At 41.8% G+C, this 17539-nt stretch overlaps 1 protein-coding gene across 1 annotated transcript in view; it reads right to left on the minus strand.

Moving 5' to 3' along the window:
• LOC117508423 (cGMP-dependent 3',5'-cyclic phosphodiesterase) overlaps positions 1-13031 on the minus strand; it is a 762024-nt gene extending 748993 nt beyond the window's left edge. Inside the window, exon 1 of the mRNA XM_034168188.1 lies at positions 12877-13031. Coding sequence (XP_034024079.1) covers positions 12877-12935 — 59 coding nt within the window. The 5' untranslated portion in view covers positions 12936-13031. The remainder of the gene's footprint in view (positions 1-12876) is intronic.
• Between the last annotated feature and the right edge of the window lie 4508 nt (positions 13032-17539).

A 17539-nucleotide genomic window follows, 5' to 3' on the forward strand; every position in this document is an offset into this window, starting at 1 on the left:
TGTCTGTAACACAACATCAATCAATCAATCAATCAATCAACTTTTTTCTTATATAGCGCCAAATCACAACAAACAGTTGCCCCAAGGCGCTCTATATTGTAAGGCAAGGCCATACAATAATTATGAAAAACCCCAACGGTCAAAACGACCCCCTATGAGCAAGCACTTGGCTACAGTGGGAAGGAAAAACTCCCTTTTAACAGGAAGAAACCTCCAGCAGAACCAGGCTCAGGGAGGGGCAGTCTTCTGCTGAGACTGGTTGGGGCTGAGGGAAAGAACCAGGAAAAAGACATGCTGTGAAGGGGGGCAGAGATCGATCACTAATGATTAAATGCAGAGTGATGCAAACGGAGCAAAAAGAGAAAGAAACAGTGCATCATGGGAACCCCCCCACAGTCTACGTCTAAAGCAGCATAACCAAGGGATGGTCCAGGGTCACCTGATCCAGCCCTAACTATAAGCCTTAGCGAAAAGGAAAGTTTTAAGCCTAATCTTAAAAGTAGAGAGGGTATCTGTCTCCCTGATCTGAATTGGGAGCTGGTTCCACAGGAGAGGAGCCTGAAAGCTGAAGGCTCTGCCTCCCATTCTACTCTTACAAACCCTAGGAACTACAAGTAAGCCTGCAGTCTGAGAGCGAAGCGCTCTAATGGGGTAATATGGTACTACGAGGTCCCTAAGATAAGATGGGACCTGATTATTTAAAACCTTATAAGTAAGAAGAAGAATTTTAAATTCTATTCTAGAATTAACAGGAAGCCAATGAAGAGAGGCCAACACGGGTGAGATATGCTCTCTCCTGCTAGTCCCCGTCAGTACTCTAGCTGCAGCATTCTGAACCAACTGAAGGCTTTTTAGGGAACTTTTACGACAACCTGATAATAATGAATTACAATAGTCCAGCCTAGAGGAAATAAATGCATGAATTAATTTTTCAGCATCACTCTGAGACAAGACCTTTCTGATTTTAGAGATATTGCGTAAATGCAAAAAGGCAGTCCTACATATTTGTTTAATATGCGCTTTGAATGACATATCCTGATCAAAAATGACTCCAAGATTTCTCACAGTATTACTAGAGATCAGGGAAATGCCATCCAGAGTAACGATCTGGTTAGACACCATGCTTCTAAGATTTGTGGGGCCAAGTACAATAACTTCAGTTTTATCTGAGTTTAAAAGCAGGAAATTAGAGGTCATCCATGTCTTTATGTCTGTAAGACAATCCTGCAGTTTAGCTAATTGGTGTGTATCCTCTGGCTTCATGGATAGATAAAGCTGGGTATCATCTGCGTAACAATGAAAATTTAAGCAATACCGTCTAATAATACTGCCTAAGGGAAGCATGTATAAAGTGAATAAAATTGGTCCTAGCACAGAACCTTGTGGAACTCCATAATTAACTTTAGTCTGTGAAGAAGATTCCCCATTTACATGAACAAACTGTAATCTATTAGACAAATATGATTCAAACCACGGCAGCGCAGTGCCTTTAATACCTATGACATGCTCTAATCTCTGTAATAAAATTTTATGGTCAACAGTATCAAAAGCAGCACTGAGGTCCAACAAAACAAGCACAGAGATAAGTCCACTGTCCGAAGCCATAAGAAGATCATTTGTAACCTTCACTAATGCTGTTTCTGTACTATGATGAATTCTAAAACCTGACTGAAACTCTTCAAATAGACCATTCCTCTGCAGGTGATCAGTTAGCTGTTTTACAACTACCCTCTCAAGAATCTTTGAGAGAAAAGGAAGGTTGGAGATTGGCCTATAATTAGCTAAGATAGCTGGGTCAAGTGATGGCTTTTTAAGTAATGGTTTAATTACTGCCACCTTAAAGGCCTGTGGTACATAACCAACTAACAAAGATAGATTGATCATATTTAAGATTGAAGCATTGAATAATGGTAGGACTTCCTTGAGCAGCCTGGCAGGAATGGGGTCTAATAAACATGTTGATGGTTTGGATGAAGTAACTAATGAAAATAACTCAGACAGAACAATCGGAGAGAAAGAGTCTAACCAAATACCGGCATCACTGAAAGCAGCCAAAGATAACGATACATCTTTGGGATGGTTATGAGTAATTTTTTCTCTAATAGTCAAAATTTTGTTAGCAAAGAAAGTCATGAAGTCATTACTAGTTAAAGTTAATGGAATACTCAGCTCAATAGAGCTCTGACTCTTTGTCAGCCTGGCTACAGTGCTGAAAAGAAACCTGGGGTTGTTCTTATTTTCTTCAATTAGTGATGAGTAGAAAGATGTCCTAGCTTTACGGAGGGCTTTTTTATAGAGCAACAAACTCTTTTTCCAGGCTAAGTGAAGATCTTCTAAATTAGTGAGACGCCATTTCCTCTCCAACTTACGGGTTATCTGCTTTAAGCTACGAGTTTGTGAGTTATACCACGGAGTCAGACACTTCTGATTTAAAGCTCTCTTTTTCAGAGGAGCTACAGCATCCAAGGTTGTCTTCAATGAGGATGTAAAACTATTGACAAGATACTCTAACTCCCTTACAGAGTTTAGGTAGCTACTCTGCTCTGTGTTGGTATATGACATTAGAGAACATAAAGAAGGAATCATATCCTTAAACCTAGTTACAGCGCTTTCTGAAAGACTTCTAGTGTAATGAAACTTATTCCCCACTGCAGGGTAGTCCATCAGGGTAAATGTAAATGTTATTAAAAAATGATCAGACAGAAGGGAGTTTTCAGGGAATACTGTTAAGTCTTCTATTTCCATACCATAAGTCAGAACAAGATCTAAGATATGATTAAAGTGGTGGGTGGACTCATTTACTTTTTGAGCAAAGCCAATAGAGTCTAATAATAGATTAAATGCAGTGTTGAGGCTATCATTCTCAGCATCTGTGTGGATGTTAAAATCGCCCACTATAATTATATTATCTGAGCTAAGCACTAAGTCAGACAAAAGGTCTGAAAATTCACAGAGAAACTCACAGTAACGACCAGGTGGACGATAGATAATAACAAATAAAACTGGTTTTTGAGACTTCCAATTTGGATGGACAAGACTAAGAGACAAGCTTTCAAATGAATTAAAGCTCTGTCTAGGTTTTTGATTAATTAATAAGCTGGAATGGAAGATTGCTGCTAATCCTCCGCCCCGGCCCGTGCTACGAGCATTCTGACAGTTAGTGTGACTCGGGGGTGTTGACTCATTTAAACTAACATATTCATCCTGCTGTAACCAGGTTTCTGTTAGGCAGAATAAATCAATACGTTGATCAATTATTATATCATTTACCAACAGGGACTTAGAAGAGAGAGACCTAATGTTTAATAGACCACATTTAACTGTTTTAGTCTGTGGTGCAATTGAAGGTGCTATATTATTTTTTCTTTTTGAATTTTTATGCTTAAATAGATTTTTGCTGATTATTGGTGGCCTGGGAGCAGGCACCGTCTCCACGGGGACGGGGCAACGAGGGGACGGCAGGGGGAGAGAAGCTGCAGAGAGGTGTATAAGACCACAGCTCTGCCTCCTGGTCCCAACGCTGGACAGTCACAGTTTGGAGGATCCAAGAAAATTGGCCAGATTTCTAGAAATGAGAGCTGCTCCATCCAAAGTGGGATGGATGCCGTCTCTCCTAACAAGACCAGGTTTTCCCCAGAAGCTTTGCCAATTATCAATGAAGCCCACCTCATTTTTTGGACACCACTCAGACAGCCAGCAATTCAAGGAGAACATGCGGCTAAACATGTCACTCCCGGTCTGATTGGGGAGGGGCCCAGAGAAAACAACAGAGTCCGACATTGTTTTTGCAAAGTTACACACCGATTTAATGTTAATTTTAGTGACCTCCGATTGGCGTAACCGAGTGTCATTACTGCCGACGTGAATTACAATCTTACCAAATTTACGCTTAGCCTTAGCCAGCAATTTCAAATGTCCTTCGATGTCGCCTGCTCTGGCCCCCGGAAGACAATTGACAATGGTTGCTGGTGTCGCTAACTTCACATTTCTCAAAACAGAGTCGCCAATAACCAGAGTTTGATCCTCGGCGAGTGTATCGTCGAGTGGGGAAAAACGGTTAGAGATGTGAACGGGTTGACGGTGTACACGGGGCTTCTGTTTAGGGCTACGCTTCCTCCTCACAGTCACCCAGTCGGCCTGCTTTCCCGACTGCCCGGGATCTGCCAGGGGGGAACTAACGGCGGCTAAGCTACCTTGGTCCGCACCGACTACAGGGGCCTGGCTAGCTGTAGAATTTTCCACGGTGCGGAGCCGAGTCTCCAATTCGCCCAGCCTGGCCTCCAAAGCTACGAATAAGCTGCACTTATTACAAGTACCGTTATTGCTAAAGGAGGCCGAGGAATAACTAAACATTTCACACCCAGAGCAGAAACGTACGGGAGAGACAGGAGAAGCCGCCATGCTAAATCGGCTAAGAGCTAGTAGCTACGCAACCTAGCGGATTCCTAAAAACACACAAAGTGAATAATGTGTAAATAATTTAGAGGTGATTCAGCAGAAGGAGTGCCTTAATTAAGGCACCAAACAGGCCATGAAGCAGCACAGGTAACGCACAACAACAGCGAACGCACGACAACGGTGCTAAAATAAAATAAAAATCGACTAAACACGCTGTGGAGCAGCACAGGTAACGCACGACAACAGTGCTAAAAAAAATAAAAAATAAATAAAAAACGAAAGCGTTAGCAAGCTAGTTAGCCTGCCAACGCTGATGAAAGTTAGCTGATAAAAGTGCTCCGTCGCGATGTTTCGACCGTTAGAGGTCTTCCTTAGGCGTTGGAGCACAGTAAAAAAGTAAAAAAAGTAAAAAGGTAAAAAAGTAAAAAAGTCTTGAAAAAGACTGTTAGTTCAAAGTCCAAAGCAGCAGGTAGCAGTCTCTGTGTAAACAGTCCCAACAGAGAGCCAAAATTCTGATGCAATCTCACTCCGAAGACAGGAAGTACCTCCAGCTAACAAAGCAAGTGATGTCATCCACACCAGTTGACATCATGATGACAACAGATAAACAAAGGGCATTTCAACCAACACGTCTTTGTCAAAGACCCATTGCTGCACACAGAACCAACATGAGGGCAAACAGCGCCAAACGTCAAAGAAAAACACATGATCCTGAACCCATGTGAAACATTCATTCATTTTCTATACCCACTTACTTCAATTAGGGGTCATGGGGGGGCCCGGAGGCTTACAGCAGTCATAGAGAGAGAGGCAGGGTACACCCTAGAGAGGACGCCAGTCTGTCGGAGGACTACATTTAGACAAACACAGTCGCACACACCCACAGTCAATTTAAACTTTACAATTCACCTAACCTGAATGTCTTTGGAAATGAGTGGAAGCTGGAGCACCCAGAGGGAACCCACGCAAACACGGAGAGAACATGCAACTACTCACAGAAAGGCCGAGGTGGGAAGCAATCCCACGAATGTTTTTGCTGTGAGGCAACAGTGCTAACTACTACAGCACAACGCCATCCCCGTGTCAAACATCCAGACTGTATATACTGGACAAGTCCTCCATGACATCACCCAGACTGTTTTATGAAGAGCGGTTTTGAAGCTCAAATAGTGCAGCCATGAATGTCGCCACAATGGCAGTGCCTAACTCCACCTAATTCCCAGCCAGCCCATAAACAGGCAAAATGGTGGCGCGTGGGCAAGACCGGTGTGACCTGGGTAGGATGAATGAAGCCTAAATACACACCCCATCTCACAATTACCAAACAAATTAAAGCAAACAGGCTACCCTTGCTTCAAGTGTTTTCAGAACACATTTTTTTTTTGTGGCCTGTGCAGTTGTTTTTTAAGGGGTGGCATGGGTGTAGATATTAAAAATCATGACTGGCTTATTGCCTCAGTAACCAGAGAACAACAGTGGAGCTAACCTCACCAAGTTATTGATACCTACTAACTGCACCAGTACATGCTCAATCCACTGCAGGCAGCTTCCACCGACAGCCCGACACTGGATTTGGCTCACAGGGACATACCAATTGTCACTCAAAGCCACCACACCCCTAATTATTAATAATTTTATGTCTTAAAATATCTTAAACTGATGAAAAATCCAAATTGGAAAAAAAAACACTCCACACAGTTGTCATGAAGGATGAACCTAACTAAGGAGAAAAAATTATTTACCAGTCTGTAGACATGTTATTTCTGCTCTAACATTGGGGATTTTAACATGGGGGTCTATGGGGAGTGACTTGCTTTTGGGCCCAGCCTCAAGCAGCAACTCAAGGACCTGCATGTTTTTCACTTTATTTATGAGCACTGGAGATTGGAGCTTGGAAATGTCACACAGACAAAAGAAATTCAGCATTAAGCATCGACACTGTATCACACTTTCATTCTGAAAACCATGAATTTTGTTAGTTCATGTAATAAAACTGCATAAATGTCTATACAGTGCTCTCTGTGTGTGTGTGTGTGTGTGTGTGTGTGTGTGTGTGTGTGTGTGTGTGTGTGTGTGTGTGTGTGTGTGTGTGTGTGTGTGTGTGTGTGTGTGTGTGTGTGTGTGTCGCACACACTAATGGGGTTTATTAGTTTTAACTCGAGTTTTGATTATTTTGTGACACCATCACAGTTTACGATCTTCAGTGAAAAATTTCTAAAGCACCCCAACCCCACCTGCTGGCTCCGCAGAAATGAGAAGAGAAAGCTAGCCAGGAAAACTAATTGCTTGTCAAAGATCACTGACACCCACCTGGCAGATTTGTTATGCCTGCACAACTTTTGGCATTCGCGCAAAGACTGGTCAGTAGATGTTTGCATACATTTAACGTTTAGCGTGTGTGAATGTTCAATAAAGCTATTCTTGCCTTTTGTTACTTTTCCTTATCACATATAAAATAATAATAATTTGAGCAACATATAATGTGCAAAAATAGTTGCAACTTAATGTTAGAAAGATGTCCCTAATATCTGAGATGGCATGTTATTTAAAAAAGCAGCACGTGTTGTGTGGGCCGCCAGAAGAGGAGGTACTGCTGGCCCACCACCAGAGGGCGCCCTGCCTGAAGTGCGGGCTTCAGGCACGAGAGGGCGCTGCCGCCACGGACACAACCGGGAGTGACAGCTGTCACACATCAACTCATGACAGCTGTCACCCGTCATTTCATCACTCCATAAAAGCCGGATGACATCTCCACCTCGCTGCCGAGATATCATCTACCTGGGAAGGTAATTCTCTGCTGTATCTGAAAACTGTGTCATAGTCTGAACTCTTTTTGCAGCCGCTTTCCTGTTGTGTGCCTTATCTGCTGGATTGGCGTTTGGTGTGAACAGCGACGGCTTCGCTTCACACCCAAACCAGATAAGTGGTTAACAGGAGCTGCACGAGTGTGTGATTAGAGGTGGAGGTGACTTTCCACCTTCTGACTGTTTTTGTTACTGGGTGTGCACACACCCACATCTCACTTTTTGTGCTCCTCGCCAGCAGTACCAGATCCGACAGTCGGGGACGGTGATCACCTGGGAATTCGGGACTTGGCGGCTCCAGTATTCACCAGGTTCGGTGGCGGCGGAAATCGTGTGGTTCCGGCTCTTCTCAGGACAGACGTCTTCTATCCTCGAGCCTGCCCACACGTCACCTTTGTGTATTGACTGCTATCAGATTCTGAGATTGTCTGTATATTTGTTGTGCACATTCACAACATTAAATTGTTACCTTTTGGCTCATCTATTGACCGTTCATTTGCACCCCCTGTTGTGGGTCCGTGTCACTACACTTTCCCCAACAACATGTATAAGGTACGTATTTATTTCTGAAATAATTTTCATTATTTTGGGTTTGTCAAAACAATGCTGCTGTTTTGACAATCAGAAATCAGAGATCAGAAATGATGATCATTTCTGACTGTGGAGCCACAGCAGGTCCAAAATCAACCTAGAGAAATTATCTTTTTTTTCCATCAACCTCAGTCAAACCCATTTAAAGATGTCAATCGTGACTCACTTTTCTGGGATTAAAGTGGGAAAAGTTCTTTGGGGAAAAGTTCTCGTACAGCCACTAAAGTTCTCCTGCAGTGTGCATCGCACCGAGCATCGCACCGAGCACAAGTTCTCCTCGCAGTAAACCACATGCAGAGTGCTGCAGGACAGGGGCGAATGGGGCCAGCTTCCCCCGCTAGATTTTTTAATTTATAACTCTCTGAAACACCATTGCCTGCATTTTGAGCACCAAATTGTGTGAAGTAAAGCCATAGTTTTTTTTTTTTAATCTTTGTTACAGCCTTACTTTAAAACCAAAACAAACAAGGCAGCAGGCCAAAACACAAAATAGTGTAGATGTGTGTCAGAAACATCAGAACTGCTAATTTATACCCAGCAGTTTATTCAAGAAAATCCTTATGTGTTTTTTTTCTTACATTAAATAGTTTTAAGTTTAAAAAAGAAGATTCTTTAGAAATCTTTGATGTATGTCTGTAAACTAAAACCATAACTTATCTGTTGTAGTTGTTTCAGGTGAGATGATTTCTTATACTCAACAAAAATATAAACGCAACACTTTTGGTTTTGCTCCCATTTTGTATGAGATGAACTCAAAGATCTAAAACTTTTTCCACATACACAATATCACCATTTCCCTCAAATATTGTTCACAAACCAGTCTAAATCTGTGATAGTGAGCACTTCTCCGTTGCTGAGATAATCCATGCCACCTCACAGGTGTGCCATATCAGGATGCTGATTAGACACCATGATTAGTGCACAGGTGTGCCTTAGACTGCCCACAATAAAAGGCCACTCTGAAAGGTGCAGTTTTGTTTTATTGGGGGGGGATACCAGTCAGTATCTGGTGTGACCACCATTTGCCTCATGCAGTGCAACACATCTCCTTCGCATCATCCGTGAAGAGAACACCTCTCCAACGTGCCAAACGCCAGCGAATGTGAGCATTTGCCCACTCAAGTCGGTTACGACGACGAACTGGAGTCAGGTCGAGACCCCGATGAGGACGACGAGCATGCAGATGAGCTTCCCTGAGACGGTTTCTGACAGTTTGTGCAGAAATTCTTTGGTTATGCAAACCGATTGTTTCAGCAGCTGTCCGAGTGGCTGGTCTCAGACGATCTTGGAAGTAAACATGCTGGATGTGGAGGTCCTGGGCTGGTGTGGTTACACGTGGTCTGCGGTTGTGAGGCTGGTTGGATGTACTGCCAAATTCTCTGAAACGACTTTGGAGACGGCTTATGGTAGAGACATGAACATTCAATACACGAGCAACAGCTCTGGTTGACATTCCTGCTGTCAGCATGCCAACTGCATGTTCCCTCAAATCTTGCAACATCTGTGGCACTGTGCTGTGTGATAAAACTGCACCTTTCAGAGTGGCCTTTTATTGTGGGCAGTCTAAGGCACACCTGTGCACTAATCATGGTGTCTAATCAGCATCCTGATATGGCACACCTGTGAGGTGGGATGGATTATCTCAGCAAAGGAGAAGTGCTCACTATCACAGATTTAGACTGGTTTATGAACAATATTTGAGAGAAATGGTGATATTGTGTATGTGGAAAAAGTTTTAGATCTTTGAGTTCATCTCATACAAAATGGGAGCAAAACCAAAAGTGTTGCGTTTATATTTTTGTTGAGTGTAATTAACATGATAATGACCCTTGGACATTTATTTTTAGACAAAATAGCATGAAACATAATGTGTAAATTTTTAAGTCTGGTAGATTCATTAATTCATATCTGCATTTCAACCAGGAAAAAAGACACCATAAATAAATATAAATATTTATTATAAACACAACAGGAGATGATGTAACAACTGCAGTGTATTTGTTCATTAGGATTTCTCATGATTAATCATTTTTTAATTCAGTCATTTAAACATTAAATCACGCCCTCATTGACTATGTGATTGCTTTTAATGTTGTAATCAGGACAGAGTAATTACTAAAATATGAATTTCACTATTCTAGTGATTGTGAATGTTTTGTGAATGCATAATAGGGGTGAGGCTTCTTCTACCTGTGCAAATGTCTTTTTGACTAAACTTTGACTGCATGGACATGTTTAATGATTCGTTCAATTTATGTTAAATTAAAGAAAAGGTTTTTGAAATAATAAAACAGTTGCTGTTTAAAGAGCCTTTGTTTTATTTAGAAGTATAGTAGCAGGTGTGAGTTTGCAGAGACGACAGGTGAGCTGGACATTTAACCAAGTGAAGGTCTCCTCTACAGCTTCAACCTCAAATTGGTGGCATTTTTGGAAACAATTTCCTCACATTTTGAAACACATTTTGTTTATGCGTCGCAAGTCTGCAGCTATGTTTTTAGTTTAAACACAGCTAGGACACTCACACACACTCAGCTCAGACTTTTAAAAATATGTTTGTAAAACTTTGCACTTTGCTCACTGCTGTGCCGTTGCTGCGCTGAGACACTCAAACACACCGCCCCCCTTCCCCTCCTCCTCCTGCAGACAGGACACAGAGGAACAGACACAGGACTCGCTGCCAGGAAAAAAAAAAAAAAAAAAAAACGAAACAGAGACGTTATTCCAAAAATCGATTTTTAACATTTTCAACACAGTAAGTTTTATATCTTGCGTCCAGCCTTAATTTTGCATCAGGAAGGCATCAGCCCAAATATTGGCTTTTGGCAGCCCAATCGACAGAAATTCATTGTAGCGATGGAGAACATTAATCCCTATGTAATGTGACAAACTATAATTCAATTTGTACAAGAAGGCACCATATTTGATTGTGAGTTACTGCATAGTCAACACTAGATTCTAGTTGGCTCGTGCACATCGTGCGGTGGAGATCGCATTTGGAATTTTGTCTCAAAGGTAATTATTTATCATATTTATATTGTAATGAATTGGTAAAACAGCTGCATTTTCATTCATTCTTATGAGTTAGATAATGCATCTGTAAAATTATGTTTATTATAGATGTAACATGTCATCATAATCATTCAGATGCCCTGTGTGCAATGAAACATACTGACACGCTTTGACACACAGTGCTTTCAAATGGGTTGTGCAACGTTCAGCTACGTGCCAGTGAGTAAACTCACTGTAAACTGTTGTAAACTGCACGTGAACTGTGCGCAGCTGCGTGCCAGTGCGCAAAGTAAATTTTGAAATGTTTAAAACGTTTGCCATGATTTAACTTTGTGAATTAATCGTGAACGTTGCAGAACCTATTCGAAAACACTGTGTGTCACTGCGTGTCAGTGTGTTCACTGACACGCAGGGCATCGGAACGATTGTGATGATGTTACATCTATCCTTCGTGCCAGTGTGGGAATCAAGTTTGTGCAAGTGTTAAGGCACCTTTAGGTCTGTCTGATGTCTACTGTAAGTCTGAACATGAAATGTACTTCATATGCATGTCTGCATATTTACAAATAGCCATGCCCCCTGTCCCGCTTAGGAAAAAAGAAAACAAACAAAAAACTCTGAAGCTGCCACTAACATATGGTTCTCCTGGAAAAAATGAAAACCAAATGGAATTATGTGTAATTATTTTTTTCTGGCTGACAGCTGAACAAATTACACCAGTGGTTGATTGAGAGTTTTGCATTTGAAATTCAGAAGAATATTTTTTTAATTTTATTAAACCATTATAAAATTAACAAAATATTTAGTGATGAAAATATATACTATGGATAATTCTATCCAGTTGTTAAGCGCTGACATAACGCATCACGTGATAAATCTGTTTCCGGGTCCAAAGACCTCGAAGTTTACAATTAAAGTTACATCTGTTTGATCCCTTTAAGGATTTACAGTTTAAGTTTAGTTTGTGTTTGCATTGTGCGCAAACTTCCGTCCCTCCCTTCTCCGCCTCCACCTCCGTTAACCGCATTTGTCTGGTTCTATGGTCAGAACACTTAATAAAACTGTTTTTACTTTGCATATTTTATTATGCACAGGTAAAATATACATGTCTGTTTGTTAATAAAAAATTTATTAAAATAAACAGGACGTTAAAGTGCAAACTTCACTTTCTCCCCGAACGACATGAACAGGAAGAGATCGCAGCTCGCAGCAACTCCCATTGAAAATAACAGAGAAACAACCTGAGCGTCTGACATTTTTACATAAAACAAACGCAGTAAGAACGTCTAAAAACCCAGTTAATGTATCCAGGAGAGTTTTAGGCACAATATACAAAGAGTTTTATGTTGCGATGTTAATGCTGTTGTCCATGTGCAACGGTGTAAGTGCAGCGTGATTAGATCGTCTCAGTGCAGTTCTCAATGTTAATGACAGCGCGCCTTTTTTGTTTGGAGCCGGAAGTTGAAAATCACATGATGCATTATGTCACACTTAACAACCGGATAGGCCATATGTATTGTTTTTGCTTTTTTTTTTTTTTTTTTTTTGTCAAAATGATGCTTCAAGGAAAAGAGACTAAAACAGGTGTGGCCATGCACTAAATGCAACAAACTCCTTCACAACCTGAGCTCAGCTGTTGCATTTAAAGCTGCTGTCAACTTCTTTCCCCTCAGGGATACTTTGTGTGAGTGGGTGCATGCACTTTTCATTTGTCATTCATGCAGTTATTTTCAAAATACTTGTAAATGATGTAATTGCCCTTCCTTTGTGCAAATCACCCTGATTTGCAATATTTTGTGAGAGAAGTAGCACACTGATGAATATTAGTGAGAACATACTATAATAATTAGGCGGCAGACCGGCTGCGCAGCTGAGTGGACAGAGTAGAATTTGATGTTCAGAGTTGGTTTGCACTGACACTCAGCAGAGCTGAATTCTGTCTCAACATCAGACGCCACGTGCCTCTCGTGGACATTTATTAGTTTGCTTTGAGTCTTGAAGTAAGAAGCTTCCAGCACAACAGCAGCATCAGCAGCAAACAGACGTAATGTGGTCACACAAAGTCAGCACTTACATCTCGGAGGACGGAGGGTGGCTACGACAGAGGAGCGAGTGTCCGCACGCCTGTCCCATCGCGCATCCTGTCTCGCGCCTCCCTCGTTAGTTAATGCGCTGCAGTGAGGAGGAGGAGGAGGAGGAGGAACAGCAGGAGAGGAACGGAGGTGCCCGCGGGTGAGGTCGAGCTGGGTTAGGAGTCAAAGAGGTTGGCTGGGTGGATGTGGATTCGTCTCGCCTGCTTCTCCTCGTCTGTCTGCGTCTCTCCGCTGCCTCCTCTCGAGCGCCGGCTGGTCGAGAGACGGTAACTGATACACGAGCCCTGATGAGCGCGCGCGCGAGAGAGAGAGAGAGAGAGAGAGAGAGAGAGAGAGAGAGAGAGAGAGAGAAGGGGGAGGGGGGGGCGGAGATCAGCCTTCTTTCCCGCCACACTTTTTTCATGTTAAACTCTTGCAAATTCAGCAACTACGTTGCTAGGTTTCACAACTTTCCAGATTTCTTTGACAACTTTTTTTTTTTCCAAACAGCAACGAGCAATAAATTTAGCAACTTTAAAAAAAAATATAGCAACTTTTAACTGCAAAGAGAAAATCAGTGCTGTATAGAGGGTTTTCAATCACGTGACCGATTTGCTGCATGACAGGTGCCGTCTCTATTCTGGATTACAATGAGCCTGGCGCGTGATAGAAAAATGGAGAGAATGTACGGTTATTACGAGGCTTTAAATCCTCGAGGTAAAACTATTTATCGTGATAGATGTGTAGCAGTTGGTTCAGTGGATCCGTATCTTGTACAAGATAGTGAATTTAGTGGCAATGTAATGAACTGGCCGACAGTGTCATACTGTGATATTGTGAACTAGGGAGCTGCCGACCAGGTCAGCCTCGCCGGCATCCTGCAGAGCATCACAGCGGAGCTCTGAAAGCAGAGGTCTTCTTGAAGTCCTGAGCGATTTCTCTCACCAGGTGCTAGAAGGGCAGCTTGCGGATCAGCAGCTCGGTGCTCGAGGACCACAATGTAAATAATCAGCTGTATTGTGTTATCCACGGCAGTATTTTTATGTATTCTTATATGATTTTATTGCCGAATACAATAAAATAAAATTTTGGTAGCAGTAAATTTCTGGTAGCGGTGGATCTCTCTCAGCGCCACGGTGCCGTGAGGCTTCTTCACACCGACATTGAAGCTTCTGCAATTGTTCGCCAAATGCACGTAGTGTATCACAGCGGCCACCGCATTGTAATCCAGAATGGCAGCGGGACACAAAATGACGTGACCGATACGTCACATGAAAACCCTCTATAGCAGAATAATCATTTGTTCTTAAAAGCCCAAGTCTGACAGAAGGGGCTACACTATGTACATAACAGAAACAGAGGAATATGTTTTAAAATGTAAAACTTTGGCCTTTCACCATCCCAACATGCAATCTGTGTTGGGTATTTCCAGTCTCAGGCTCTGTCCACACGGAAATGGTTTCAGTTGTATCCGCATAAGTTTTATGCCGTATTGGCGTTTCATCCACACGGAAACTGTTTTCAGTAGCAGAAAATAAGGTGGTGTTTTCATCTGGAGAAGAATACAATACACAGCATAGCCTCACATGGGAAATGGTGTACCTTTTTTCTGGCTGCAATCACCAAGGCAGTCGCGAAAAGTGCAGTTTTTCGGTTCCCAGTGGAGAAGGAAAGACGAGGCAAATGAGAGATGTGTTGGTAAGTGTTAGCCTACACAGCTAACCAGATTAGCTGCAGTCTCTCACCCGCACAACCGCCTTGACATGTTTGAGCTCTGGGTTATAAACAAACAGCAACACATGTCCACTTGCCACCACACTGTCACTTTTTCTTTGTATTTTCACTTTGTTGTGTGTAATTTGCCTAAAATCTCAGAGAAAGTGCCGTGTTTCTGTCCCCAGAAGTAGAGAAATTACTTCATATGCATCATATTTTACCCCTGTAGATAATAATAAAATGAAGCCTATAGCATGACAAGACAGAAGAGAGATACTGGGTTTTTTTGTTGTTTGTTTGTTTGTTTGTTTTTTAACACTTGACACTTGCACAAATTTGATCCCTGCACTAGCACACAATCTGGTGTGCAAATTCAGTTCAATTTCAACTTAATCTTGCACTGTGCACAATTTCTCCAATCACACCCACAGAAGCCTATAACCTCTTCTGGGTTGTCTGGGTATCTTGGTGGCTTTCCTCAATCTTCTCCTTCTTGCACAGTCACTCATCTGCTCCACACAGATTTACCATAGAGTGCCATACTGTTTGTATTTCTTCATAATTGATGAAAATAAAGTCCAAGACACATTCAGTGGCAGCTTGACCATCAGAGAGCCTCGTCCACAACTACCACAAAAGACTCCAAGCTGTCACTGATGTTAAAGGGGGCAATACACAGTATTAAGAACAGGAGTATGTAAACTTTTGATCAGTGTCATTTGGGTAGTTTCCATTGTCATTATGATTTAAAAAGAGTAAACACTCTTGTTTGACAATAAATGGCTTCACCCAACCACTAACCATGAGTGAAAAAAAACAGTTTTTGTGTTATCACTCATATTATCTGATAAATGGCCAAAAAACAAAAATTCTACCAGGGTATGTAAATGTTTGAGCACAAATGTATGTCTTGATCATTGTTAACTTGGAAAACGATCTCTCAACTGACGTCACTGTCACCAGCAAAGTCAGAAACAAGAGGAGTGGCCTGGGCGCGGACTCATCTGTGGGCTGTTGGTGCTAGCTACTGGCCATGCTGGAAAATCCAAAAGTGTCTAATTTAGTCAACTTTGCTCTCTTCTCTTTCCTTTCTGTTTTTGCTGCTGGATTCATGTTTGTAGAATACATTTTTTTCCGCAAGGTGTTTGGTGTTACTAATTGTCATAAATCTAGCTATGTCATTGGTTGACATAGAGCCAGAGTATATTTACCCAGCATTCATCACTGCATAGCATCTTATGAAATACCCCAACAGACATTACGTTATTCTTTTTCTTTATTGTATATTTAGCCTATTATTCATTAAAAACCCACCATTTTGGAATATATTGTGCTTAAAGGACTTGTCGCACCGAAATCATAACAATTTAGATTTAGGCTGTTAGTGACCATCCAATGGTACACCGGGACTACTTTGTGCACTTCCATGACCGGTTTCAAAGTATACGGCATTCCCAATAGACAGCTACGGAAACCTCCAAAAACAAAGTACTCGTGTGTTTCCAACAGCGGTGTCGTAGTTTTTAGAGATGTCCCAGCGCATGCTTGAATAGAAGGTATCTGCTAACATTAAGAACTGAGGCATGGATTAATTCTAAAGTTTACATAAGGGCCCGGTCACATGGCACATGACGATAGCTGAACGAAGGAAAAAAGTCACAAAGTCACAATCGTCGAGAAAAGGTGGACAAATGATCATGCACTTTTCATCACTGAAAAGCCTGCGAGTCCAGAGAGAGCTGACGTCAGCCCATAAAAGAACGAAACAAAACTGAAACTAACAAAAGAAAAACAAAGCAAACTGTGACCTTGACGCTTTAAACAAAATCAAAACGAAACATTCATGATGACATGACTTGACAGCAGGTATCAGACTGAACACCAGCCTGTGATCATTTCTGCAGGCGGCCTGCCATCTCCACAGCACCTGCAGGTGCGGGATCTGGTTGTTTTGACAACAGGTTAGTCTTCACAACAACATGTGCACACATGCATATCCCAGCTACAGACGGGTTGGAACATGCGTAAATAGTTAAAGTAGTTGATAAAACATCCTTGCTGCTATTGTTTCTGTATGAAAACACTGCTTTTCATCTCACACGAGTTATGTTCAGCTTGTCTGAGCTTTAGTTATTGATCCGCTCAGATATTGTCAACGTTCATGCAAGAAGTCAAACTTGGGAGGTTGGATGACAGTCATACGGAATGCTGATGGTACAGAACTACGCAAATGATGAGGAACCATCAACACAGACGAATTGAGGTTGTCAATTCTTTCACATTTTTCAACAGTTTGAAAAATTCTGATGAAGCGCCAGCTACAGGAACAAAGCTGGACAACGGTTAAACGATGTCTCCGAAAGTCAATGTAAGTTCAGATTTCTTGTTTCGTTTTGGCTTCGGTGTTCTTCGTTAGTGCCGTGTGACCGGTGCTTAAGTGTGATGTCCTGTTATAATGACTCATTTTTAAGTGATAGCTGGTTTTGATGCAGTCACTGTAAAAGCAGCCCTGTTAAAATCAAAATAAAATGCTTGGTTATATAAAACTATAAAAAAAAAATCTAAAAAATATATCTGTGTGATCATGCAGCCTGTGAAAAACAACATCATGGAGACATTCAACATTCACAGCAGCAGTAAAACAATTGAGAGGTGCACGTTAAAACAGGTTGCTGCGCCACACACATCAAGATCCAAATTCTGACAGACTCTCTCAAAGTAAATTAAAAATAAAGCCTACCAGCTCCACTGAGGAGAACACAATAGAAGAGGTAAAAAAAAACTGAACATGCCACTGACCCAGCTGTAAAGATTTCCAGATGTAAAGTCCACACCATCACAGAAGCTCCCACGCATGCATTGCGTGTTGTCACTAGTTCAAGAACAATGCAGGTCCATTGTAAGTCCTCACATGGATTTTCAGCCAGAGAATATGTCCAGGTCCACTAG

The sequence above is a fragment of the Thalassophryne amazonica genome, chromosome 4, assembly GCF_902500255.1.
Source record: "Thalassophryne amazonica chromosome 4, fThaAma1.1, whole genome shotgun sequence".
In the NCBI taxonomy this organism is placed as follows: domain Eukaryota; kingdom Metazoa; phylum Chordata; class Actinopteri; order Batrachoidiformes; family Batrachoididae; genus Thalassophryne; species Thalassophryne amazonica.